General features: G+C 32.1%; 1 protein-coding gene across 4 annotated transcripts in view; it reads right to left on the bottom strand.

The window, feature by feature from the left end:
* Nucleotides 1-12,416: 12,416 nt before the first annotated feature.
* The window catches only part of LOC139493259 (RING finger protein 17-like), a 63,584-nt gene continuing 51,290 nt past the window's right edge, over nucleotides 12,417-24,710 (bottom strand). For all 4 annotated transcript variants that reach the window (XM_071281487.1, XM_071281488.1, XM_071281489.1 and 1 more), the window contains 3 exons: nucleotides 15,706-15,868; nucleotides 15,063-15,184; nucleotides 12,417-13,201 (listed from right to left, as the gene is read on the bottom strand). In XM_071281487.1, the coding sequence (XP_071137588.1) occupies nucleotides 13,006-13,201; nucleotides 15,063-15,184; nucleotides 15,706-15,868 (481 nt within the window). In that variant the 3' untranslated portion in view covers nucleotides 12,417-13,005. The remainder of the gene's footprint in view (nucleotides 13,202-15,062; nucleotides 15,185-15,705; nucleotides 15,869-24,710) is intronic.

The raw sequence follows: 24,710 nt of genomic DNA, 5'->3' as shown, positions 1-24,710 counted from the left end.
TTAGACATCGATCATTTCGGGTATTTCTTTTCTCAGAAGATTTTTTTTAAAATTAAAGCAATATGCGTATTTTCGTCATACCAGTGCCGACATACTGGATACTGTGCTGGTAATAACTTCCGGGAATAACAATTCACAAAGTTGTCGACCTAGTGGTAATAAGAACACTAAAGGTACAAACTTTACTGTATCAAGTGCACATTTCGATAATAATTGTCAGTGATGCTTGAAGCCACAATATTTGAAAATAAAAACATTACCAATGACAATCATTAGATAGCTTAAAAAAGCAAAGTATGAATTTCAGTTCAGGAGAAAACTTATATGTTGTTGTTTTTGTAATGAATATTCATTGTAATTGGAATTTACTTCAAAAAAAGAAGCACATATATATGTTTGTATTTTAATGTTTTATAGGAAAGTATAACTGAACATTTGTTGAATTTAACCTCGGCATATTTAATGGAATATATGAATGAAAGACTAGACCTGCCTATCAATTCTATTAGACATGCGCCACAAGCAAAGTGTCTTTGTCAGTTTGCAGAATCAATCAACACAAGTTTGGACAATGTAATTAATGTATAATAATTGTGTCTTATTGTACACTCTCAATCTCACCAGACATGGTTATTATCATGCTTAATAGAGATATGCAATGAAAGACAGAGTATCTTTTAGTTATTTCATAGCAGTTTAACTTTTCAACATATAAATATATACCTGTACCAGAGACATATAATACAAGTATATACAAATATAGTAACATCAGTGCGAACCGGAAAAACATCCCAATAGACAATACTAAGCTACCAAGAAAAAGATAGACTGGGGAAAGTATTTTGACACCTGAACTGTAATTATAAGGGAAATGATAGACAAGACAAGAAGTATAATTTTTCTTCTTTTATTATGAAATCACATGTACTTAAATATTTAATTCATGCATACTACTAGTATAACAGCTATAACATTCATGTACATGTATAGAAGGTATAAATTTGTCAGTTTTAACTTAAATTTAAAAAGCATCAAAGTCCATAATGTAATACCATAATACCTTATATTATAATGAAGTATAATCTTTTCATATTTGCTACAAGTTATATGTATACACAGGTAGTTTCATAACAAGCTCATGGTGTTTGCTTTAACTGTGCTCTATTTTTTGAAGAAGAAAAAAAATCAAAATTCTTACCTTTATTGAAATCTGAACAAGAAATAATTTGTAAAAGACTAATTTAAGAAACTAGATTTTTACACTGTTTTATTTGTTTTTTTAAAATTAAGTTACTAAAAAAAAGGCATATTGTTTACATTTATGAATACAATGAAGTACATGTACCTGTAGTCTGTAGCTATACATAGATAGCCATAATTCAAAATTCATATTTAAAATATATATATACATACATGGTCATCTACATGTACCATAATGTACAGGTCCATCTGTTTACCTTGTAAATACTGTTATTACATTTGTATTATTTAAGAAATGATATAAGTAATTTGTGTACATATATTTTGTATTTGTATTGTCATTCATACTACATGTACAGTAATTAATGTCTTTCATACTTAGTTGTTAACATGTCTTTCTTTCAACGCTTGTCTCAGACTGCTTGAGCTTTTTTTCACAACTTTTTTGTTCTGTATTATATTATTACGATGGACACGAGTGAAAGCATTTCCACGAATGGTTAGAAACAATTTGATTATGTCCTCCAAAACAAGTATGTATTGAGAAAAATCTAAGTCTGTAAAAACCTTTTCGGAAGAGTATTTCACCATATAGGATTCCATAATATTCTCCTGTAATTTTTTACACAAGAATGATGAAGCACATATGTCGGATGGAATGTTTTTCTTGACAACCATCTCAAACTCACGGATTAGGAGGTAGAAGTTGTCACACGGCACAATAAGCCCACCACGGTCATTCTTAATGGTCCATTTAGAAAATCTGGTGAGGAATGAGGAGGTGCTAGATTGCGACCTCAATCTGTCTATACAAGCCATTTTTGAACCTTTTTTTTCACCTGTCAATTTACAACACTTTTTGCTGCATGCTCTTATGATGTAGCCACTTATATAGAATAGAATACTCTGGTCTTTGTCGGAAAGTTCTGATTGTTGAATGTTGGATTTCTGTGTTTCGTGTAAACATTGTTGATTCAGAAGTTGATTTATGAGCTCAAGCATGAACACTTGCAAGAAGTTTTTGAAATCGGATTCAAGAAATTCATTACTACTAAACAGGGTGCTGTATGCCTCTGTCACGGATTTACTTATTCTTACTTTATGGAATTTGGAGAAGAACATTTCTCTGTCATGAGACAAGCATAAATTGGCATTAAATTTGAACAAGTCACTGAATAAGCTTTGAAAAAATTGTTCAACTTCATTGTTTGTCTTACATTGCTTAGTAATTTCTGTAATAGCTGAATCACCAAATAGATTTTGAATAGGATCTGATATGATGCTGTCTGCAGTATCTCTGTAGGCAGTGTGAAATATTGTGTCATATGTAGTACTGAAATTGCATTGACCATCTGTATTTTTTTCTTTTTTTACATCAATTTTGTTGGATTTTTCTTTAGACAGGTTAGATGCTGAATTTGTAACCCTATGGTCATAAGCTGTAAGAAATGAAAAAAAAAATTATTGAATATGAATATACATTCATGGCATTATAATTATATATATATAAATAGATGTATGATAATAAAAATATTATTTATACCTGGAATGATTTTTTGTTCTCTTGAGTTATATTTTGGTTTAAAGACTGAAAAAGTATGGAATCATATGCAGTGATATTTTAGATACATGTACATTGTATAAATACAACTTCTAATTGATTGTCGGTCTGACTGGTCCTTTTCAATTTAGAATAATAGGGTGTATGGTGGAGTTATTTTTACAGATGTGATTTGGTTCATCAAAAAGCAACTACAAATTAATTGGTTAATAGGTTTTATAGATTTGCTGACCGTGGGGAAAAAACATCACAAAAACAAACAGAACACAAAATCATACGGCTTGTGATAATGATGAAATCTATTAATCATGCCTTCATTCTGTATATTATATACATGTGTATGGTTGTTTCAAGGAGATTTTTAATAAGTCCAAAAGAAACATGTAGGGTTCGAAAAAACATATAGACCATGAACTGATGTATGCTTTGAAGTCTTGCCAAGTTACTTGTCGTGCAACACAATATTATGTTTCTTAATACAAAAATTTTACACAAACAGGTAGCAATTATATATAAAAAAGGAAATGTGGTATGATTGCCTTTGAGACACCTATACACAAAAGACCAAAATGATGCAGGCACGGCCGTGTTTATACATACAAAAATGAATGAAAAACAAATTTGTCACCATAAACCAGCGACAACCACTGAATTACAGGCTCCCCACTTGGGACAGTCGCTTACAAAAATATTTTGGCAGGATTAAACATGTTAGCAGGATACCAACCCTCCCCCTAACCTGGGATAGTGGTATAACAGTACAACGTAAGAACGAACTATAAAAATCAGTTGAAAAAGGTTTAACTCATCAGATGGACAAAAATACAAGTGGACTTGGCCGGGTACTTAGCCTTTCCGATAAAAAAAGACACAACGACCAGGTCTGAGAATATCTGACAGCTATAGTTCAAAGCCAAATAACAATTAACAAATCATGCGTCTTAGACTAATATATCTGCTACTATGGGTTCATAGTTTATTAAGCAGTTTCTTACAATTTTAATATGGTTTTTCCTTCGAGATCAAAAGTCTTCAATTGTCATAAAGTGTGATTGTTAGAAAATTGATGTCCAGTGGCATATATTTCATGTATGTTCATGACGGGTTAATGGTCAGAAAGTCACATGTTTTGATAGGATAAAAAGTCACTTATAGTTTGTTGAAAATTGCTCAAATATTTAAGAGAAAGATCTTGAAATATTTCTATTTATTCATGTTAAAGTTAAGGAAATTGTTCACAAGCCTTCATAAATGCAAATGCAAATTCATAAAATTTTAATCGGATACGTTTCTTGACACTTAAGCCACTTTAACATTTTTTTTTCATAACAAAACTATTATTTGATCATTATTGAATTTTATAATTACAAAATTGCTTTATATATTGAATAAATAGTTGAAGAAAAAAAACTCAAGATTTGTTTTTTATTGAGTGTTTTCCTGTTCAAAGCTGAATTGTGACTTTCTGTCCTACATTCGTTCAGGACGAGGGTTATGACATTTGTATTTAAGATAATGCAAAGAAAAGTAAATTCACTGTACCTTTTAAGTCTTGTCTTCCGTGTTGCTTTGATGTGTGACCACGGAAACCACTTAAAGTTTTTAGATATTTATTGCATAGGGGACACTCATATCCATGTGCAGTTGCACTATTGTTCAATCTTTTTGTTTTGTTTTTTTTGCTGGTATCTCACTAATATCTTCTTCACTATCACTATCGACAAAAAGTTCGTTATCAGTGTATTCACCTAGGAGTATATCCAAGTCGTAACTATTGAGATCGTCATCCCACGAAATAAAATCGGACTTCGACATAATGCGTGCACATGAATGTAGTTTATTTCAAATGAGACAAAAATTGCCATTTTTTATTAAATATAAGTCCTAAATACACAATCCATGAAAAGGAGAAACCATAAATTTTACCGACAATCATAAAAAAACAACTCAATGCAAGCTCATAAGGAAATTTCGAAAATCACACTTAGAAAACAACAATTTACCGACAATCCTAAAAAAACAAATCAATACAAGCCCAATTAATAATGAACACAAAAAGTAATCAACTTTTAATTATCTATATAAATCATGAATAAAAGTCGATCGTGATTAACGATAAATATACAACAAATTAAGTTTTTTTTAACACATTAATCATCTTTACTTTTATAAATAGTATTTTCGGAAACAGTGTGGACACCTGTGGTGTAACAACGTCTTGTTTACAAGGGGTCAATTAAAACTCTTATTTTTTTCACAGGTTGTGATTTACCTGACCATCGAATATACATGTCACCTGTGAAATTATATTTCCGAGAGAGGTGTATATTCAATAAAAATCCATTATGAACTATCAATTAAAATGAACTCTAATACAATTTATCAAGTATTATTTATTTAATATCCCTTTTCTTAATTTAAATTCAATATCAAATTAAGTCTCTTTTTCGATAATATATAATACAAATCAAAATGAAATGACATTGAAATAAATAATTATGTATGAAGTCTAATTATTTAATTAATTATGTTAAATTTAACACTGAAGCAGTTAATTTATGCGTACACATTCGCCCTTACTTTTAGTACTTTTAATACTTTGATAATGACTCTATTATCCAAAGAGATCTCGCGAGATTTAAATCTGGCCGAGTGATATTACGGGATTTCGCCGAGTTGCCAATCTCTTGTATTATATGTCTCTGCCTGTACTTTACTTTTAATAGAAGATATTTTTAATTGCTTTTTGTTATATATGACAATATTTTCTGAAAGAGTAAAAAGGGTGAAGTCAAAAATCAAACTTTTTGCAAAAGTTTTGAATTGTCTTTGTGACTAAACTTCATTCAGATTAGATCCAACTGTCCATCAATGTAATATTTATACGTTGTATTCAAGAGATGGATAACATATGGATGTAACACACGTGTGTCTCCATTTCTGCTAAGTTATGTTATAAACTATCAAACATTTTCTTTTGAATTCAAGAACAGTGTATACAATTTTACATTGATCTGTGTAATTCAATATATGTCTTTTTATATGTAATTCAAGAGATGTTGCGTGTGTAATTGTCTTGATATGTATGGTTATGTTCCGGACCATATGAGTATTTGGACCATACGCGTATGGTCATGACCATATGGGTATATACTCATATGGTCCGACCGTACGCGTATGGTCGGGGTAGTTAACACTCTGTTACAGTTTACTATTAATACTTCTAAACTCTTCATATTGTATGACCGTTCATCAAAAAGACGCTATCATATAGGTAATTTTATTATTATATTATTATGAAAAGATAAGCTAAATAAAAATTTTAAGTTTCATCTAGTTAATTTTACTTACTTGTCAAAACTATAATAAACACATTTTATACTTATGGTCATTACCGATGGTCAATATCGATTTGTTATAATATAATTACTATTGAATGGCAATATTTTACTTAATGAACTGAACAACATTACACAATTAAGGAGTAACTGGAAAGTAACATAGTTTATTTAAGTGGTTTGTGAATATGATGTTTTGCAGTCTTGTTACGATATTTGAGATCTAGAGCTTCTTTTTAAAAAAACCACCGTAGACATATCGGAATGGCCGAAGACCTCGGTGTCACTGTACACAGAACTACAAAAAGGCTAGCTTTTCACTCGCAAACAAAAGGTGTAAATGAAAAGGATCGTGCACAGCCAAGACTTACAAATGCAAAAAAACTATGATATATACTACCGTATGGAAGTAAATGTCACCCAAGCCTACATGTAAGAATGTAACTAACGATGAAAACTTAATTAACTATGGCATCATTATTAAATTTTACGTAGTATTTGTATTAAACAAATAATACATTGTCATGTTACCATCATTTTTTTTTAGATAAAGTTTTTGTATTATTGAAACTTTTATAATGTAATTTAAAAAAAATATATACCTATATGGTCCGGCCCGTTAATAACCAAACAAGTATTATACTCATATGGTCCGACCATATGCGTATGGTCGGACCATATGAGTATACGCATATGGTCATGACCATACGCGTATGGTCCAAATACTCATATGGTCCGGAACAGTTATACACATCTTTTTGTAACTTAAATATCTGAGTATATATTTCATTGATAGCTTCTTGTAAATCTTAAAGATAGAATGTATAGAATGTTGTTCTCAATACACTATGCTTACTCAGAAACAATTATATTAGATATACTGTACCCAGGCTTGGTGTATAATAAAAGTAGAGATAAAAATTGATATCTATCAAACCAGCCATATTAGGACTTTGATTGAATGAATATCTTTACCCCACATTTTAAAAGTATATAAATATACTTTGATTTCAAAACATTCCACTTTATCTGATTTCTTACACAGGCAAATGAAACTTGTAAAATACTTTCACAATTATCATCAAGTGCTTTAAAAAATTCTATTTATAAAGGCTTCTTAATGAACTATAAGGAAAAAGTAAAATCACAATGCAATAATACTGAACACTTAAGAAAATTTAAAACAGAAAGTCCCTAATTAAAAAGCAGAATCAAAAGCTCAAATACATAAAAATGGATAACAACTGTCATATTTCTGACTTGGTACAGTCCTTTTCTTATGTAGAAAATGGTAGATTGAACCTTGTTAAGGTAATCTAAAATTTATAAGCTTATTGTCATCTATTCTAAATTTAAGGCCAAATAACATGTCAAACGTGTGCACTGCATGATTGGAATGATTTTTTTTAAATATATGCACACATCATTTGTTTCATGACATGTCTTTTTAATTTAATTATGCATTTTAGTAAATGTTAGATTTTGTCCTCTGCTGACACTTCTATAAATCACATAAACTCTGTAGTCAGGGTTTTTTGCATTCAGAACAGGTATAACAATTACAAATTTTTCATGGTCAAACCAAAAACAGGTCAACTTCCATCTGATGTCATTCATGACCCGAAGGGATACTATTCTGCACAATTTTCACATGAGATTGATAAGTTCAGTCGACACCAAGATAACATATCATCAGCTTGATAACTTAAGGGGCAATGTATTCTTATAAACTAGATTTGTTTCGGTTGTTATGAACAGTAGAAGATTTTGTTAACATGACAGATGCCAAGTGATTACAAAAAGTCAATCAGCACTTCAACGAGGTGAACTAACTAGAGGCTCTCAAGAGCCTGTATCGCTCACCTGATTCTACTTGGGTTTTTGAAATCATATGAAAAAATATAAAATTTGGCTAAAAGTGAAAACACAACCTCATTGCTAAGGAAAGGAACATGTTTAATTTCATTCAAAAGTCCCCCACTGGCGGCCATCTTGGATGGCGGTTCGGCTACAAAGTAACAACACTTGGTCAGCACCTCATAAGGAACATTCATGCAATGTTTAGTTTTATTCCAATCAGTGGTTCTCTAAAAGAAGTCATTTGTATGCATTTCCAATAGGGTCCTATGTTAAACTAAGTCCCTGCTGGCGGCCATCTTGGATAATGGATCGGCTACAAAGTAACAACACTTGGTCAGCACCACATTAGGAACATTCATCCCATGTTTGATTTCATTCCATTCAGTGGTTCTCTAAAAGAAGTCATTTGTATGCATTTCCCATAGGGTCCTATGTTAAACTAAGTCCCATGCTGGCGGCCATCTTGGATGATTGATGGGCTACAAAGAAACAACACATGGTCAGCACTGCATAAGGAACATTCATGCAATGTTTGGTTCCATTCCATTCAGTTGTTCTCTAAAAGAAGTCATTTGTATGCATTTCCCATAGGGTCCTATGTTAAACTAAGTTCCCCGCTGGCGTCCATCTTGGATAATGGATCGGCTACAAAGTAACAACACTTGGTCAGCACCACATTAGGAACATTCATGCCATGTTTGATTTCATTCCATTCAGTGGTTCTCTAAAAGAAGTCATTTGTATGCATTTCCCATAGGGTCCTATGTTAAACTAAGTCCCCCGCTGGCGGCCATCTTGGATGATGGATTGGCTACAAAGTAACAACACTTGGTCAGCACTCCATAAGGAACATTCATGCTATGTTTGGTTTCATTCCATTTAGTGGTTCTCTAGAAGAAGTCATTTGTATGCATTTCCCATAGGGTCCTATGTTAAACTAAGTCCCCCGCTGGCGGCCATCTTGGATGATGGATCGGCTACAAAGTAACAACACTTGGTCAGCATTCCATAAGGAACATTCATGCTATGTTTGGTTTCATTCCATTTAGTGGTTCTCTAGAAGAAGTCATTTGTATGCATTTCCCATAGGGTCCTATGTTAAACTAAGTCCCCCGCTGGCGGCCATCTTGGATGATGGATCGGCAACAAAGTAACAACACTTGGTCAGCACCTCATAAGGAACATTCATGCCATGTTTGGTTTCATTCCATTCAGTGGTTCTCTAGAGGAAGTCAACCTGTGACGATGAAAATGCAGGTCATGACCTGCATTGAAGAATCAAATCTCAGGTCATAACGCGTACAAACTTTTTCGAGCTGAATTTCAGTATTTATGGTACATTTTTTTATAATGTATATCAAAGATACCAAAACATCAATGCATGTTCACTTTGTTAAGTCATTTTAAGTCTTATTAAATATTAATTATTTCATTGCACTTTTAAAGATTTTTATAAATTTGTGTAACTCAGTCTTATGTGCTTTACTTCTTGAGAAAAATTACTGCAATCATAAAACACTTGAATTTAATGCAATTCTTAAATGTTTGAGACTATTGACTATGAAGCCTTTACCCATAATGTTTTTCATCATATATATATGTGGTGGTGTTTAACGACCTTGACTGGCCTTTCAGCCCTCGCACGGTCAGTCAAGGTCGTTAAACACCACCACATATATATTCATCTAACAAGGAAATTAGACTATGATAAAATAAAGTAATACAGTTAAAGAAAGTATAAATGTAAAAAATAATTTTCAACTTTTTTTAAAAAATTGTATAAAGGTATAAAAATAATGAAAAGTTATTTTTCAATATGTATTTGAATTTTATATTTTTATGATTTAATCTTTTTCACCCATAAAACGTAAATATAAGGAATAATTTTGAATGGTGACAAATAAGGGGAAGTAACTCTAGTTCAGCTTGTAAACCTATGGTGCAATTTATTTACGACCTAAAGCTAAGGTAATTGGTGTTAATTAACAGTGTGTTTGACACCAAAGCTGTCAAGTGAAGCCATGCACTTAATGGGTCACTTAATTTGACAGTTTACATAGCTAGATTAACTTCCTGTTCATGGACGAATTACGAATTTGCCGGTATTTCAAAGGAATATTACTTATGAAATCAATCTCAAGGCTAAGAAATACGGGTGAAATCGGGTCATTTTCGGAATTCCCGGGTTATTTCGATGACCCGGCGGGTGTTCCGGGTGATCCCTCAGAATTGTGAAAATCTCCGGTCACACCCGCAGAATACGGGTCAGTTGACAGGTATGGAAGTCATTTGTATGCATTTCCCATAGGGTCCTATGTTAAACTAAGTCCCCCGCTGGCGGCCATCTTGGATGATGGTTCGGCAACAAAGTAACAACACTTGGTCAGCACCTCATAAGGAACATTCATGCTATGTTTGGTTTCATTCAATTCAGTGGTTCTCTAAAAGAAGTCATTTGTATGCATTTCCCATAGGGTCCTATGTTAAACTAAGTTCCCTGCTGGCGGCCATCTTGGATGATGGATCGGCTACAAAGTAACAACACTTGGTCAGCACCCCATAAGGAACATTCATGCTATGTTTGGTTTTATTCCATTCAGTGGTTCTCTAAAAGAAGTCATTTGTATGCATTTCCCATAGGGTCCTATGTTAAACTAAGTCCCCGGCTAGCAGCCATCTTGGATGATGGATCGGCAACAAAGTAACAACACTTGGTCAGTACCTCATAAGGAACATTCATGCCATGTTTGGTTTCATTCCATTCAGTGGTTCTCTAAAAGAAGTCATTTGTATGCATTTCCCATAGGGTCCTATGTTAAACTAAGTCCCCCGCTGGCGGCCATCTTGGATTATGGATCGGCTACAAAGTAACAACACTTGGTCAGCACCTCATAAGGAACATTCATGCCATGTTTGGTTCCATTCCATTCAGTGGTTCTCTAGAAGAAGTTCAAAATGTAAATTGTTAACGACGACGATGACGACGACGACGGACGACGGACGCCAAGTGGTGAGAAAAGCTCACTTGGCCCTTCGGGCCAGGTGAGCTAAAAAGGTGTAACCCTCTTTTATATTGTATGACTAGCCATTGGTGGATTTCAAAATTCGTAGTAAAAGATTTTCATTTTGACAAAGGCCTTTTTAAAGTGTAAAAATAAACACACATAATTATTTGAAAATTTTTATTTTCTGAAATCTTAAAAAATGAAAATGAAACAGATGAAATGAAAATGAGTCTTCCCTCTAACAAACTGAAAATAATAGTTGATAAAAAACAAAATGTATATCATAAATATATCGCTCAGATCCAATCTAGATAAACAACATTATTCAAATGTAATGTAAATATACATTATAACAAATCGTTCAGTATTTTCTAACTATTACATAATCAAGAACAAATTATACCAGGTTGAAAGTTCAATGGCCAATTGTATAACTCTTCATATTCACATTCTTAAACACATGAAATGTCATAAACTATCAAAATAATCTTTCCTACAAAATTAGGCAATCATCATTTTACACAATATCTATCATTTTAAGAAAGAACAATTTCAATAACTCTGGAATGCTGTGAAAAAAAGAGCCATTACTGTTCTTATTTTGTAGACTGCATCATAATTAATAAGTAAAGTTAAACTGGATTTGGGCATTTTAAAATTTAAACTTAATTACTTCTTACTAAAAAGTTTCTGCTTTATACTATACTCATTCAGACACTCCCTCTCCTTATTTAGCCAAAATAATCAAAGAACATATTTCATATAAAAAAGGATAAAAAACATAGGTTAAATTCTGTAGTGCTGTTTTGAGGTAGTTGTATAAAGTTTGACAAAGTATAGAAACAACACATGGAATAACTATCAGTCATTTAAACTTTAAAGTCAGGTGACACAAATATACCTTGGTAAGAAGTTATAAGCTGAAAAATTCTTGTCATGTAATTCTATATCTAACCTAGCTAGATATGATTTGTAGTACACAGAAGTTAAATGCAAATAGACAAATTAAGGATGTATATTTGTCTTGGAATAGCAAGCATTCATGGCAGATTAGTGTTTTGCAGAAATTATCCTACTGGAAAGGTGTAAATAAAATATATTGATGCATATAAAACATGACTAGAATAATATAAGTAAGCTAACAAGTCAGATAAAAATGTGTTTCACATTTATCAAAGCCATATTTCGGCATCAATTAAAAAATTTAAATAACGCCCTGTCTACAGTTAAAGTATTCAAAAAAAATATAAATACTGTAAGAAATCACAATATCTGTTCAAGTTTAAATTTAATCTATTTCATGGAAAAACATGATCCTCAAATCAAAAAACCTATTACACTCAATTGAGGCTATATCCTTATCAATACACTAGAAAGGTTTGCAAAAAGAAAGAAATGCTTAACAAGCGAATTAATGTTGTAATTAAAATGATAATAAATCTTTTTTGATAATGATGAAACTTTAAATCTTTCTAATCTAGTAATATAAGTGTATTCAAACCTATAGTTTCAGTTACGCCTGAAAACTTGAAAAAAATGAAATTGTAAACATTTGATCAAAACCAGAATGATTAAAAAATAAAAAAATAATGTCTACGTTACAAAAAACAAACCATTTACAAAAAGGACTATTGAATCAAATGTTTTAGTCACAACAATCTTTGATCATCTTTTGCTCTGGTCATTTAAATTTAAATTTGACATTTTATAAAATAAAGAAGAAAAATGACAATGTTAATTGATCATATCTAAATGTTTGGAATCTTAAAAAGCTGTTTTAATGATATAATACAATGATATTGCACATAATAACATATGGCTCTTTATATCACTTGTAACAAAGTACATACACAATCAACTAAGACCTTCACTGCTAGTTGATGTATTCTCTAGCATAACCAATTATACATTGGTGAAATAAAGTCTCTTCTTCTAGTACAAGCTGATAAAGCTGAGAACAACAATCTCATGTTGAAAATTCTTCCACTCAATTTTCATTGATGAAATAACCATAATAATTAATTTCTAGTTTGGCCAAGCTTCAATCAAGTGAGTCTTCGTCATCACATTGGTCACTCCATGATTTTGTTCTTGTTCTTTCTTCAGGAACAGTCAGATCTTCATTCAAGAAAGAGTTATCTCCCTTGGTCGTACTTGTTGAGGTATCTAAATCAACAACTTCTTCTCTCTCAACTATTACATCATCTTCTATCTGACCAATTAGACCCTCATCAAATCTGAAAAATCAAATCAGAAAATCTTTTAAACAATGAAAACCTCTAGCTTAATAAAAAAACTCTCTTGGAAAAATGTTTTAATAAACCTGTTATCACAGAGATATGTCTCGCCTTTTTGTAATTTTGATTATGCAAATGTTGAAATCCAAATAGCATTACTCTAACATCTTACACAAGTTATGCAAATATTCAAAGTCATGATATTCAAAGTCAATGATCCATGACTGAGTTATATGGCTAAACAATCTCCATGTAAATGAAATGTGTAAATGCTAATACAAATGCATACCAAATACCATTGACTAATTATAAGTTGTTCCCAAATCTAAATACAAACATTAACTTGTAAACTAGGTAAAAGTTTCAAAGTCAAAGACCCATGGTGAGGGGGTGGGGCTATATAATCTCAATGAAAACAATACTTGCAAATGCCAATAAATTTGCATACCAAATACCATTGACTTAACATTATTAGTTCATCTTAAATTGATCTAATCACAAACTAATACATGTATATGTAGACAAAGTTTCAAAGTCATTAGACTGTGACTGAGGGGTGAGGCCAAATATTCTCAATGGAAATAAGATGTGCCAAAGCTTATACAACTGAACACCAATCAACATTGGCCTACCACTAATGGTTTCCCTTGAACTGACCTAATCACAAACTAATACATGATAACTAAGAAAAATTTTCAAAGTCAATAGACCATGACTAAGGTGGCGGAGCCAAATTATCTCCATGGAAACAAGATATGCCAATACTTATACAACTGTATACCAAATATCATTGACCTACCACTTGTGGTTCCCCATAAACTAACCTAATCACAAACTAATACATGTAAAAAAAAAACAAGCAAAAGTTTCGAAGTCAATAGACCATGACTGAGGGGGCAGGCCCAAATAATCTCCATGGAAATGAGATGTGCCAATGCTTATACAACTGCATACCTAACACTTGCTGTTCACCATAAACTACTAATACATTGTTGATGCCATCACTGTTACCACCGGAAACAGCATACCTATGTCTCGCTTTTTGACTCCGTCAAAATGAGACAAAAATGACATAAAATGCAATTTTTCAATCTTTCATATTTCTTGAACAACAAATTTAAAATCATCAATATCAAACTTGGTCTCCATTTTTTTTTTATAAAAAAACATTGGTCAAGTTGTTCACAAGTAATTACATAGAAACAGTATAGATTGCAATTTTCCAATAGATTAATGACCATAACTTCTGAAAGGTAAAAGTCAAATAAAGGCAACAGTAGTATACCGCTGTTCAAAACTCGTAAATCAATGGAAAAAAATCGGGGGCAAGAAACTAAAACTGAGGGAAAGCATTAAATATAAGAGGAGAACAACGACACAACATTGAAATGTAACACCACAGAAACAGACTTAGCATTAGACAAAATCCCATAAGAATAACAAATATAACATCAAAACCAAATACATGATTTCGAAATCAGCAATCTTCAACTAGACCTCCACTTTATCATCAGTGACAGCATATTATAATTTGAATAGAATTTATAGAAGGATTCATAGGTTATTAAATGGAAACAACATAAAATGCCATTTTCCCATATATAAAGGACCACAATTCCTGAACAGAATAGGTGAAAATGGTCAATTTTGAATTTGACCTCCATTTTGTTATTAGTATCAACATGGTATAATTTGAAAAGCATTGGTTAAACAGTTCATTAGTACTTGCAAGAAAACTCTAGGCAGGTGCTTGAAGATCGCCTGCCCACCATACTTCTATCAAACTGTATTTGGACTTTCCGAAAACTCTGTCATAAATCAATACACCATGACAGTGGCTACAGTATGTAGTGTGACTTACAACTGGTTCTCATCTGGTGCCTGTAACAACCCCTGGTTTATCAATGACTGGTATGCCAACTCTAGTGGTTCTCCAGGAGTGTCAGATATCTTCAATAAATCACCAGTCACTGGGTTATGTGTCTGGAAAAATAAATTTTTATCATTTATTCTTACATCAAGGTATACGTTTCACTTAAGCTTATCCTTAATAATCTGTATAAAATTTTAAAATCTTTCAACAACTGATGACCAAGCCATGGATCACTAACTATATATAGTTTAAGACAATAATAGATTTTTAACTACTAAAAAGCATGTTATGCAACAATCTAAAACCTGGTAAGAATAAACGCTTGGATGACATGTCTGTAAAGATCCTGCTTGAAAATATAATATTTTTGAAAGGGTGGCAAAGATCAATGAGACCGGTCTCTTAAAGATAAAAAAAAGTTATCAATGAAATTAATACATCTGGCATAACATTACACCTTTCATAATGACAAAAACAAAGTATAGTAGTGCCAGGAGCACATGATATGATATTCCTATGCATACAGATATAATTGCCTGAATAAAATGAAATGTTATGGGAGGTCAAAATTAACTTGCAGGAGAATGTCATTTTAGGACATATAACATTAAACATGTTATAATATATTCACCTTCAAACATGCCATAAAAGGTCTGTTTTCTACTTCAGCCACCATGGCTTTGAGAACATCTTCAGTCCAGTATTTCTGACCTGTTGGTAACCTGACCTCATTCAGTTTCATTCTGACACCTTGGGCTGGCAGATCAAGAAATTGGATAGGTAATGCTCTTAGTCTAGAATGAGAGTAACTATTTTTGTGTATTCATTCACTTAAATTTTAAGTCATTCTTGTCCAATATCTGATCACTGGTATCTATAATATGTCAAGAAAGGTCACATCCTATAAAGCCTATTTTCTGTTTATAGATACTGTAAATTCAGAAAATATTGTGAGGTTTTTATTAATGTGAATAATGCAACTGGGTGAATATTGCAATAATAAGAACTTGCATTCTGATAACTGAAACATAGACTTGTGTGCAGTTATTTTTAAAATTGCAATAAATAAACTTGCATTTTAGTCCATTCCTGAAAAATTGCAATAATAAATGCACACAATAATTTCTGAATATTCAGTAGTTCATGACTCAAATAGATGTATCTAACCCATTTAAAGTCAATGGCCATAATCACTTTGAGTAAATAGAGATATTGAGAGCAAAAAGCTGTCGCTCATCTTGGTCTATGTGAATATTAAATAAAGGAAGCAGATGGATTCATGACAAAATTGTGTTTTGGTGATGGTGATGTGTTTGTACATCTTACTTTACTAAACAGTCTTGCTGCTTACAATCATCTCTATCTATAATGAACTTGGCCCAGTAGTTTCAGTGGAAAATGTTAATAAAAATTTACAAATTTTATGAAAATTGTTAAAAATTTACTATAAAGGACAATAACTCCTTAGGGGGTCAATTGACCATTTCGGTCATGTTGACTTATTTGTAAATCTTACTTTGCTGAACATTAATGCTGTTTACAGTTTAACCAAAAACAGCAAAATTTCCTTAAAATTACCAATTCAGGGGCAGCAACCAAACAACGATTTGTCCGATTCAACTGAAAATATCAGGGCAGATAGATCTTGACCTGATGAACAATTTTACCGCGTGTCAGATTTGCTCTAAATGCTTTGGTTTTTGAGTTATAAGCCAAAAACTGCATTTTACCCCTATGTTCTATTTTTAGCTGTGGTGGCCATCTTGATTTGATATATCCCTTCGGGTCAGGTGAGCTAAAAAAATGTTGCAATGTCCAATGTGTTTATAATGCAAAGATTAAATCTTAACCATGAAGACAAATATTGCAACTTTACTTGCAACACATCCTATATGGTTATGAACAACTTGGCATTGTAAAATCAAAGCCTTAAAGGCTGTAAAAGCAATTGCTGCCTAGTTAATGTGTTATTAATGACTTATTTTATAGCCACATGTAAAAAAAGTTTAACCTGTTGGGGAGTCTTATCTGGTGAGAAGTAATAATGTTTAACTTTATATAAAAAACCTCATCTAGCATCGTTTTTACAATCATGTTAATATAGAAGTACGTTTCCAAGGATGAAAGCTTGTTCACCCGTCTCCTGGGGGAGTCATTGAATTATATCAGTGGATATTTTAACCTCAAGAAAACGTTATCTAAGATATTGGAACAGACTAAAGCTTAACCTCTTTCATAACAAATGACATAATCGCATAAAAAGTAAAGAAACAATTTTTAAAATAAACAAAATACGCTTTTTGATTTTTTTGCATACGATTGTAAATTAAATATTTATAAAAACACTCATCATTCTTATGCAGTACAAAACAAGTCATTCAAACTTCTGTTTGTTGTTTAAAAATGTCTGGTTGGGCATTGTAATAGTAAATAACGGTAACACAAAATTATTCATGGAGTCTTTGAAGTTTGTAAATCAGCCGTGCTTGTCTACTAACAGATGAAAAATCATATGCCATGATGAGTCCATGATTGTGATTTGTACAATTCTGATGTTCCAAACAAATTCAAAATTTAGCATGTTTGCAATACAGGCCTATAATATTGAACAACGATTTAGATTGGCTGATCAAATACACCACTATGCTGAATCACGAGAAACAACAATTTTAAATATCAATTCATATGTTTCAATATTTTGATGAAATGTCTCAAGAAGGAAATTGCAGGTATAAAATGCACTCTCTCACTCTGCCTTCTGTTTAGTTTGATAGGTCAAACAGTTGTCCTCTTGAAAACATAAATACATCTACAAGAACATATATTGAAACTTCATAAACCCACTGTTGTTTTTCAACTGATCCAATAAGTGTATTCCATTCCAGAAAACATACTGAGCAATTGCTTTAAAAATCATCTTATCAAAATACTGCAAACAAATTCCATTCTGATTAGATCAGTGGTATCGTCATAAAAAGCAAACATGAAAAGCCCTCAAAATATCTTATTACACAAGATTTGAGACATTTGAACATTTGTTTTTATTGATATCTCAAATGTTTAAATATTTTAACAAACAGGTACTGCATCTGGGGAACAGTTTCATTACCTTTGCAATAAAAATTCTGATACAGCCAAATCTTGGTTTCTTGTAATATGAACTTTAAATATGCTACTCAGAAATCATGTTCAACACCATCTCTTGTCGATTTAATACATATATAATTTGAATCATTGTGTCAATCAGTCTCAGCTCTTTCCATAATATTAAACTGGAGTGACAATCTTTTTTTAAAACATAAATAAATGTTAAGAATATTGTTGATACTCTATAATGTATTTCATATTTATTGGTACTATATAAAACTTGATCTGATTATAAAGAAACAAATTGTAATGATATCACATAAAATATCAATGTACATATAATATTCTATTTAAAGGTACTGTACGTCTTAACAAAACTGTGTAAAACAATCTCTTTACAAATTAAATTTGTGACATTTAAATATAATTGTCATTCTTTAAGATACATAAAACAATGAATACCTGTACATCCCCATCAAATAAGTTAACTCAGATTTATTTTCAAATGAAGGCACTTAACTGTTTTGATAAATACTGTTTTTAGCAGTTGGACAAAAATCTAAAACGAAATGTGTAGTAAACATGTGTCTAATGGAAGGACATGACTTAAATAACTCTAGGACTACTACTTCTGCCATTCAAATAAAGTAAGAGTAACTATCTGTTATATAGAAAGCATTCTTGCGCCTGTCCCAAGTCAGGAGCCTCTGGCCTTTGTTAGTCTTGTATTATTTTAATTTTAGTTTCTTGTGTACAATTTGGAAATTAGTATGGCATTCATTATCACTGAACTAGTATATATTTGTTTAGGGGCCAGTTGAAGGACGCCTCCGGGTGCGGGAATTTCTCGCTACATTGAAGACCTGTTGGTGACCTTCTGCTGGTTTTTTTTTCTATGGTCGGGTTGTTGTCTCTTTGGCACATTCCCCATTTCCATTCTCAGTTTTATTTAATAATGGCATTTTAGTTTTTGATAATGACTTTATCAGCAAGAATATCTATATAGCAAACCTGAAATAAAACCTTTCCCAGAAGCCAGGATATTGTCTGGATAAACAATAAGTGTGTTTGGTATTCATGGCATTATAACATTTAAATATATGTTAGGCTATTCTATTGAAATATAACTAACCTAGAAGTTAACAGTATGTGTACCAGTTCTTTTTAAAGGTTTTAAATAAGAAAATTGATAAAAGATATGATTATCTGATTTGAATTCAAATGTGTCCTTTTACTTTGACAGTGTATACCTTCCTGTTAACTACATCAAATAATTTATTTTCCAGCCATGTCCTGTCACCAGCTGAGAAAATGAAGAACATCTCAGATATTATCTAAATGTTAAAGCAAGTTGGATGAAATTATCTGTTCATGGGATCAATACCTTCTTTACCATGGTTGCAGACCAGACAGAATAGACAGACGCCTTTCTTGCAGGCACAATATCCAGCTGAACATTTACAGCAGGCACAATGTCCAGCAGATAATGCACAAAATATAGTCCGACCTGGTAGGCAAGAACGTATTCTAACTAGAGGGCACAAAATTAAAGGACATCACTTAGTTACTAATGTTGAATTAACAATTGTAAAGGAATATCAGACAGAACTGAGCTATATAAAACATATAGCAGTATCTCCAGATGATTCATTATGGATTGGTCAAGGTTGGAGAGAGGAAAGTTTTCATCCATTTACCAAATCTACAGCATTGCAGAAAGTCAAGCTTGTAGACAATAAACTTAAGATTATATCTAGTTTTAACATGTGGGTATATGATATAGCTGTTTCTTCTAATGGTGACCTCTTATTGGCTACAATGGAACCAAGACTTAAGCAGATCAAAGCTGGATCAAGTCAAGTAACAGATTCCTTATACTGTGTAATATCTTCAAAACTGAGAAGTGTTCATGTGATGAAAAATGGTCGAGTGATAGTAGGGGGATACAGAGCCATTGATATTTTGGATAAGAATGGTCTTCACCTCAAAAGACATGAACTGGATAAAAATGGACAACCCTTATTTAATGGAAATATCATTTCTCTTACTAGCACCAATTTTGGAAACATTTTTATGGTGGAGGGATACCCAACACTCAAAGTGGTCATGTTTATAGGAAGTTCTAGATTTGACACGGAGGCAAGTGGGCTCAGTCCAAGGTCAGTACAAACCACTCCGTCAGACAATGTTATAGTTGCTGATCGTTATAATAGTACATTGCATATACTGGACAACACTGGTTATATATTGACCATCTACAATACCCACAGTGAAGGTTTATCATTCCCTTGCTCTCCAGCTTTAACAACCGAAGGAATATTCAGTGACAGCGTACTCTATTTAGGATGTTATGAAGAGAAAACAGGTTCTGACAAAGCAAAACTGTACAAAATGAACATTACAGGATGTTAAAAAATTATGTGTTGACTCATACTAAAACTTTGAATATTACTGATATCTCAAATACAACATTTAAAGATTACAGTAGCAGTGTATGGTCTGCAAACTGTCAAAAAATAATATCATATGGACCTAAGAGCTACTGCTTCACAGCAATTATTACAGACACATTTGACATTAAAGAACTTGCCCTTTTAAAAGAAAGTGATCATGAATCTATTTACAGTGCAAAAGGGAAATCCACTTAAACATATCTGGTATTTGATTATGAAATTCATAAATAGCTTTTATGAACACAAAATCTTTTCCTTTTGTTCATGTTAAAATCTTCCAATTTTTTTTTTACATGTACATCTGGAATCTCATCTTGCTATGATCTATACTGATTAGATTTTGACATGCATAAACATTGCAAGACAAGATTCCAGATGGACATGCCAGTGTACCAATGATCAGGATTTTTTTTAACACAATTTGGGTCATGATTTTGAATTTAGACATCTTAAAAGTTGGTGCTCTTTTTTAACAAAAAAAATTGTTGAAATCACACTTAATTCATAGCATGAACAAACATGTTTTGACTGTTTCATCGCATTTACTTCATGCATTGCTTAACAATTCTAAATACAGACACATTTTTTACTTACACTAAAAAATCTCTTTAAATAAAAATGACCAATAATGAGAAAAACTATTTAATTTCTCAATCATTTGAGATATAAAAGTTTGATAAATATTTTAATTCTGGTTTATATTACTGTGTCTCACATTCTTTTACAGTTTTACTAATCAAAGAGCAGATTGAGGGATACCATTGCCATTGTTTTCATTGACAGATGTACATGTATAGCTGGATAGTATTTCTTTCAAAACTAATTCAACTGCACATGTAAAATGAAATAAACGTAATCTGAATAGTTAATCAACTGTAGTCAAAGCGCTGTAAGCGCTGAAGGCAGTTTACCAAAAACCAAGGCAAACGTTTTTATGAAAACTGTGGTGCTTCAACATAAAACATTCATATATATATAGTACCTTTATGTCTATCTAATGAATTAATTATTAAGGCAAATAATTTATATGTTATCAAGGTTTGAAAAGCAAGGCATATATCAATGTATATTTTTTTATGGTGAGTCTAAAGTGGTATCAGTTCGCACTGATTGCAGTTGTTCTACTTGGTAGTTAATGTTGGTTTTAGTTGACTACTAGTAGTACAAGTTGACTTAGTACAAACATGTTATAGTATTAATGGATTGGTTTCCCTGGAAAGAAAACTGAGTTTGTGTTCTATAGTACAATAAACAGCTGTGCCATGAGCACATGATACGCCTGACGTCTTGTGTGGAAGTTTTATGCAATAATCATAGATAGTTTCTGAGAAAGGTTTTAGCAATAACCATTTATTGTTTTTGAGACACGACAGGACATGTGAAACCTCCGCCCTGTTTTTTTTTTTTTACAAATATCACTAAAATAAAATTTTGAATCAAACCAAAAAGTATACAGATCTTTAGATTAATATAACAAAGAAGTGTGTACAGTTTCAAGCAATAATCATAAATTGTTTTTGAGAAACGGTGCATCTTTTTAAAAAAAAACCTCCCCTTTTTTTACAAAATACTCAATAACTCAAAAAAAAAATTTTGAATCATCACCAAAAAGTATACAGATCTTTAGATTAATATAACAAAGAAGTGTGTAAAGTTTTAAGCAATAATCATAAATCGTTTTTGAGATACGGCACGACATGTAAAAACCCCTCCCCCTTTTTTACAAAATACTCAATAACTCAAAAATGAAATTTTGAATCATCACCAAAAAGTATACAGATCTTTAGATTAATATAACAAAGAAGTGTGTAAAGTTTTAAGCAATAATCATAAATCGTTTTTTGAGATACAGCGTGACATGTAAAAAAAAAACCTCCCCCTTTTTTACAAAATACTCAATAACTCAAAAATGAAATTTTGAATCATCACCAAAAAGTATACAGATATTGAGATTAATATAACTAAGAAGTGTGTACAGTTTTAAGCAATAATCAAGAATCGTTTTTGAGATACGGTGCGACATGTGAAAAAAAAACACACCCTGTTTTAGTTACAAAGTGCCGTAACTCAAAAAGTTTAAGTCTTATTTTCACCAAAAATTATACAGATCATTTGACCATCAAAAAAACAACTATATTAATTTTCATGAAATTTAGATAACTCGTTCTCAAGTTACGGTGCGACATGTTTACCCCGGACAGACAGACAGACGGACACTGGACATTTGTATACCATAATACGTCCCATCAAAATTTTGACGGGCGTATAAAAATTATGAGACATGAATCAGACAAATGTTCACTACTACAAGGATCAGGTGAGTTCTGACTGGCCTGTCCATAGTAAATTTAAATGATTTGTTATTTTGTCCTATACATGAATATATATGGTTTAAGGGTGGGGATCTCAACAGTTTTCAAATTCTCAAACAGGAGGGGGTGGGGTGACCCAAGGGACTTCTCTATATTTCATATGATTTGTTATATTGTCCCATACATGAAAATTTATTGTTTAGGGGGTGGGGATCTCAACCGTTTTTAAATTCTAAAACAGGAGGGGTGGGATGACCCCCAGAGACTCTCCCTATATTTCATTTGATTTTTCATATTGTCACAAACATGAATATATATGGTTAAGAGGTGGCTATCTCAACGGTTTTCAAATTCTCAAACAGGATGGGGTGGGGTGACCCAAGGGACTCCCTCTATATTTCATCTGAATAGTTATATTGTCCCATACATGAATATATATTGTTAAGGGGTGGGGATCTCGACCGTTTCCAAGTTCACAAACAGGAGGGTTAGAGTGGCCCTCTACTTACATTCAGGTATTATATAATATAGTTGCACTATTTGTGAAAATAAAGTAAGAAACTTCCAGCTACTTTAATATTGACCCTTCAAAATTGAGAAAAAAAAATACCCCTTCAAAATTGCAGTAATATGTTTATACTTTAAAATCATCTCACATGCATTATCATCATTCATCACTGATAAAGACAGTTATACTGTGACCAGGAACATATATATTGTTAGATATACTGTTCCCAGCTGTCACATTGTATTGGATTTTGACATTAAAATTTGTCAAAAAGACTTTAAAGTATAATTTTGAGTTTCTGTATAAAATATTTTCTGCTTTTTCTTTCTTTTACATATATCTTTTGGGTTTCAATTCAAGTATTCAAAAATTTCAATAAAATTACCATTTCTGAGGCAGCAATCCATCATATTTTAGAGCAGAAAGGTCTTGACCTGATGAACATTTCCATCCCTGGTCAGATTTGCTTAAGTTAAATGCTTTAGATTTTAGCCCCCAAAACTGCATGTTCTATTTTTAGCAATGGAGGTCATCTTGGTTGATGGGAGGGGTCATTGGATACATTTTTTTATTTAAATACCCTAAGGATGATTTAAGTCAATTTTGGTTTCATTAAGCCCAGAAGTTTCAGGAGAAGATTTTTTTTTTTAACTTACAAAAAATTATAAAAACGTGTGAAAAGTTGACTTTAAAGGGCAATAACTCTTAATTGGGTCAACTGACCATTTTGTTCACACAATATTAATTGTAGTTATTACTTTGCTGAACAATTTTGCTGTTAACAGTTTATCTCCATATATTAAAATATTCAAGATAACCAAAAACTGCAAATTTTCCGTTAAATTACCAATTACTAGTGGGAGCAACCCAACAACAGGTTGTCTGATGCGTCTAAAAATTTCAGTGCAGATACATTTTGTACAACATTTTGACCCCATGTCAGATTTGCTCTAAATGCTTTAGTTTCAGAGCTATAAGCCAAAAACTGTGTTTTACACCCATTTTCTATTTAAAGCCATGATGGCCATCTTCATGATCTTGGTTGATGGGCCAGGCCATCAGATATATTTTTCAAACTAGATACCCTAAGGATAAGTTAGGTCAAGTTTGCTTTCATATGGCCCAGTGGTTTCAGAGGAGAAGATTTTTGTAAAAGTTACTGGATGACCCCAAAGTGGGATGCCAAGTGATGAGAAAAGCTCATTTGGCACTTTTAGGCAAGGTGAGCTAAAATTTATACATTCTTTTGTGGAAGATGCAATATTTATGACTGCAC

Source organism: Mytilus edulis, chromosome 10 (genome assembly GCF_963676685.1).
Source record: "Mytilus edulis chromosome 10, xbMytEdul2.2, whole genome shotgun sequence".
Classification (NCBI taxonomy): Eukaryota; Metazoa; Mollusca; class Bivalvia; order Mytilida; family Mytilidae; genus Mytilus; species Mytilus edulis.
Note: the sequence above shows the minus strand (reverse complement) of the source record. Positions and strands in the feature narration are given on the sequence as shown.